This window comes from Mastacembelus armatus, chromosome 20, assembly GCF_900324485.2.
Source record: "Mastacembelus armatus chromosome 20, fMasArm1.2, whole genome shotgun sequence".
Classification (NCBI taxonomy): domain Eukaryota; kingdom Metazoa; phylum Chordata; class Actinopteri; order Synbranchiformes; family Mastacembelidae; genus Mastacembelus; species Mastacembelus armatus.
The window spans coordinates 10,813,339-10,817,013 of NC_046652.1; the positions used below are offsets into that span (position 1 = coordinate 10,813,339).

The window sequence follows — 3,675 nt, forward strand, 5'->3', positions numbered from 1 at the left end:
TTTAAATTCTGATCAAAAAATGAAGGTGTGTGTTTTTTTCGTTAAACTGATCTCTGAGCACTGATGTCTGTAGATATTTGCTGGGTGACTGTTTAGATCACAGTTTTACAGTGAGGCTTTAGCGCCCCCTGCAGGTTATACACACACACACACACACACACACACACACACTTGTATTTCTATAGTTGTGAGGACACTCCTAGACAAAATGCTCTCTCTACACCCTAATCCTAACCATCACAACTAAATGCCTCACCCTAACCTAATCCTAACCCTAAAACCAAGTCTTAACCCTCAAACAGGAGTCTGAAAAGAGTGAGGACCAGGAAAATGTCCTCACTTTGAAGAAATACAAGTAAAAATATACACACACACACACACACACACACATATATATACATATACATATATACAGCTCACACACATATATGTGTGTGTGTGTGTATTATTATAGATTATAGTAACTGTTGTAGGTGGCGCTGAAACAACTGTCAATAAGAAGAAAAGCCGTCGAAGAAGAACAGGCTGAAGAAGAAGAAGAAGAAGAAGAAGAAGCAGTAGCAGCTAATGTGGCTAGATCGTCGTTTTTTATTTTTTTTTTTTTTTTACACTTGCAGGTTTCATTTTAACTCTCGATGTCCTGGACTAAAGCTGCTTTATTCAGCGGAGAAGATGTCTTCGACGAGTATGCGGACGACCTGAGTCTCCAGAGTAAAGAGTGGACGTGTAACATGAAGAAGCGAGTCAGGGTAAAGCTAATGTTAGCCCACCGTGCTCTTCTCGGTTTAACTTCACTCTGTAAATCTGACAATTCCTCCAGCTGAGAACATAAACAGGCTTGTAACGCTGAAACTATGAAGCTTTCTCCTCCTGGTGTTGTGGACAGGACGGCTTTGTGGACGGAGTGGACGCCGGGGAGCAGGCCTCCCTTCAGGCCGGTTTCGACTTAGGGTTCAGGGAAGGAGCAGCCCAGACTGCAGCCGTGGGTCGTCTCAAGGGAATCGCAAGGTAAACCATCACACTGATAGCGTTTATCTTTTTGATTGGAGCTGCGGTACAGCTGTTTTCTCTCTTTCTATCTGTAGATGCAGGTTTTGTTAAGTTATCACAGACATGATTTAGACTGGATTGTGTCTGTGGCTGGAGCCAGTCCCAGCTGACACTGGGTGATAGCCGGAGTACACCCTGGACACATCCCTGGGCTGACACAGACACACACAAACACTCACATTCACACCTACAGACAGTTTACAGTCACCAGTTAGTCTAACTCCAACCTGCATGTGTTAGGACTGTGGGAGGAAACCAGACACAGCTAGAACATGTAAACAACATATAGAAAGACCCCAGGTTGAACAGGACTCAGTTTTAAGGTGATTAAATAAGTACATCTTTATTATGGCAGCACTTTTTAAAAACCAGGAGCACAAAGAAAGATCATGATGAAAATGTGAAAATTGTGATCATCATACCTCATGTTCGCATTAGTGTTTCAGGTCACATCAAGCCAAAACGTTGGCATTGCTGGGTTGGTGATAATCTCTAGTGTTGAGGTGTATTTTCCTCAGTATCATGGTTTCGTATGTGTGGTTACACAACCCACATGTAGTTGGATGTTGCAAAGTAGATATAAAAAAATGACTTTTTGGGCTCTTGATTATTTATTTAAGGCTTTTGAAACCAAATATTTGCAACTTTAACTATGTTGAACTTGGCTGTGTTTAAAGGTTGTAACTGTAGACAAGTAGAGATATTTGATCTTCATGCTGGGATTTGTTAATAAGGCAGTGTCTAAAATATTATCTTAAGGAACATCAGTAAAACAGCTCAGTGTGTTTTTATCATGCATGAAGATATTTGCCTACTTTAATGATTTTACTGTGTAGTTTTCATATTTATGACGCCTTCCAATGATCCTTCTTGCACAGATATGTCACTAACAAATCTCGTTTTTGTCCAGACAGTCTCAGTCCCTTCTCTGTGCCATTGTGTCTGACACTGTTGCCGATTTGTGTCTCTTGTATCAGTGCTATATGGTGCTGGTGCCAGATCCAGTATCCAGAAAAGCCTGTCCCAGCCTCTGTGACTGAGCTCCTACAGCAGGTTGCACAACATGAAGACAAAGTCATGGTTGACATTAGTAACCCTTTGGAGACTCCTGCTCCCAGCGTTAGCAGCATCTCAGAGAGCATGGAGGACCTGGACATGGAGCAGACTGATTCAAACTTTTGCAGAGAGGGATGTAAAGAAATAGACTGCTGCAAGACAGAAGAACAAATGGACCTGGGTGTTCCTCATCAGCCACAGAAACTCTGGTCAGGGTCCACTTACTGCTCTCCTAGCTCAGGAGAAAGTCTAAAACAGCTTCAGCAGCGCTGCATGGATGTAGTGACAGAGCTGGGACTGCCGCAGGAGCTGGTTGGTCACATACAGGAGCTGAATAACATATGACGTAAATTCAGGGAACTAAGTTACAAGAACAATACTTGGATGGACACGTCAACTATGAAGCAAAACAGGTTTTTGTGTAAGTTTTATACATAAAGAAATGACATGTATTATTTAATGTATATAGTTTAACATATTTTCAGTTTTAGTGTTTGTGCAATTGTTTAAATGATTCAAGATTGTTTGAAAATAAAAATGTATGTATGTTTTATTGCATTTATTTTTTCTTACATATTTAAGTTTTTGGTTAATGAAAAAAAAACACATTTCATTTTATTTACTATAGGACTTCTTTAAACTCATGTGAACTAAACACTTCAAACATTACAAGGAATATTTGGGAATATTTTAACAAAAATCCACTGATGGGATTCAGATTGATATGATTCTACTGCAGCTTGTATCAGTAAACCAATTTGCAATGGGATGCAAAGCTGGAGAAGTGGACATATGCTATCAAACAGACCCAGGGTTAATACAATTAAGGCAAAAACTACTATGGCTTTTTTTTGGATTTGAATTAAGCAGCTGTGAAATAAATATTACCACCACCCACTGAATCTTTTACTGTAATTGTTTTCTTGCCAACTGAACTCTTTCTATTAATTCCCTATATTATTTAATGACAAATATTTGCTTTATTACAATTTACATATATGTTAATAGATAGGCATGTTGATAACTAATCATGACAGCTAACCCTCTGTGTTAACATTTGTTAGCTCTATGTAAACATTTAACAAATAGTTTATTACACACTATAATGTACATGTAAATCAGCATTGTGCTTATCACGGAAAAGCATTTGTCAGCCTTTTTAAATGATTAAGATCTTTTTATTGCTGCTGCATTTTTAAACATTTTAACTTATTTTTTGTGGCATGAAAAACCTTTCCATCCATGTCATCAGTCCACTAACTGATTCACTGATTAATAGTTTCAATATTAATATGGGCTACATACACACAGGCAGCAACTACCATCACAGTTTGTAGAAGCTTTTTAGTATCTTTAAGGTGTGATGCTGTTGACAGCCGCTGGAGGGCCCATTTGACTCAATCAAAAAATGTCAGCTAGAGAAAGAGTGCACGTGGTGACCCCTGAAGTTATTGCTCCTTTGATATAGTTTTATGGCTTATAAACAGTTTTGATTTCTGCTATGTGGGCAGCTGTTGACAGGTGTAATTAAGACTTTCTGTTCATACAGTTTTTTTTAAGTCCCACAAA

General features: G+C 38.9%; 1 protein-coding gene across 1 annotated transcript; it reads left to right on the forward strand.

Annotated features, from left to right (window-relative positions):
- The first annotated feature begins 580 nt into the window (after window positions 1–580).
- Window positions 581–2,657, forward strand: otulina (OTU deubiquitinase with linear linkage specificity a). Its single transcript, XM_026292245.2, has 3 exons — window positions 581–749; window positions 887–1,008; window positions 2,028–2,657. Exons 1-3 carry the CDS (start codon window positions 636–638, stop codon window positions 2,449–2,451), a joined length of 660 nt encoding a protein of 219 aa, XP_026148030.1. The 5' UTR covers window positions 581–635; the 3' UTR covers window positions 2,452–2,657.
- The last annotated feature ends 1,018 nt before the right edge of the window (window positions 2,658–3,675 follow it).

What these genes read in the sequence shown, in the direction of transcription:
- otulina (XM_026292245.2), top strand. Translation starts at nt 636, where the DNA reads ATGTCCTGGACTAAAGCTGCTTTATTCAGCGGAGAAGATGTCTTCGAC. An exon ending in ACATGAAGAAGCGAGTCAGG is followed by an intron (nt 750 to 886) that starts GTAAAGCTAATG and finishes TGTTGTGGACAG; the next exon opens with GACGGCTTTGTGGACGGAGT. An exon ending in CGTCTCAAGGGAATCGCAAG is followed by an intron (nt 1,009 to 2,027) that starts GTAAACCATCAC and finishes CTCTTGTATCAG; the next exon opens with TGCTATATGGTGCTGGTGCC.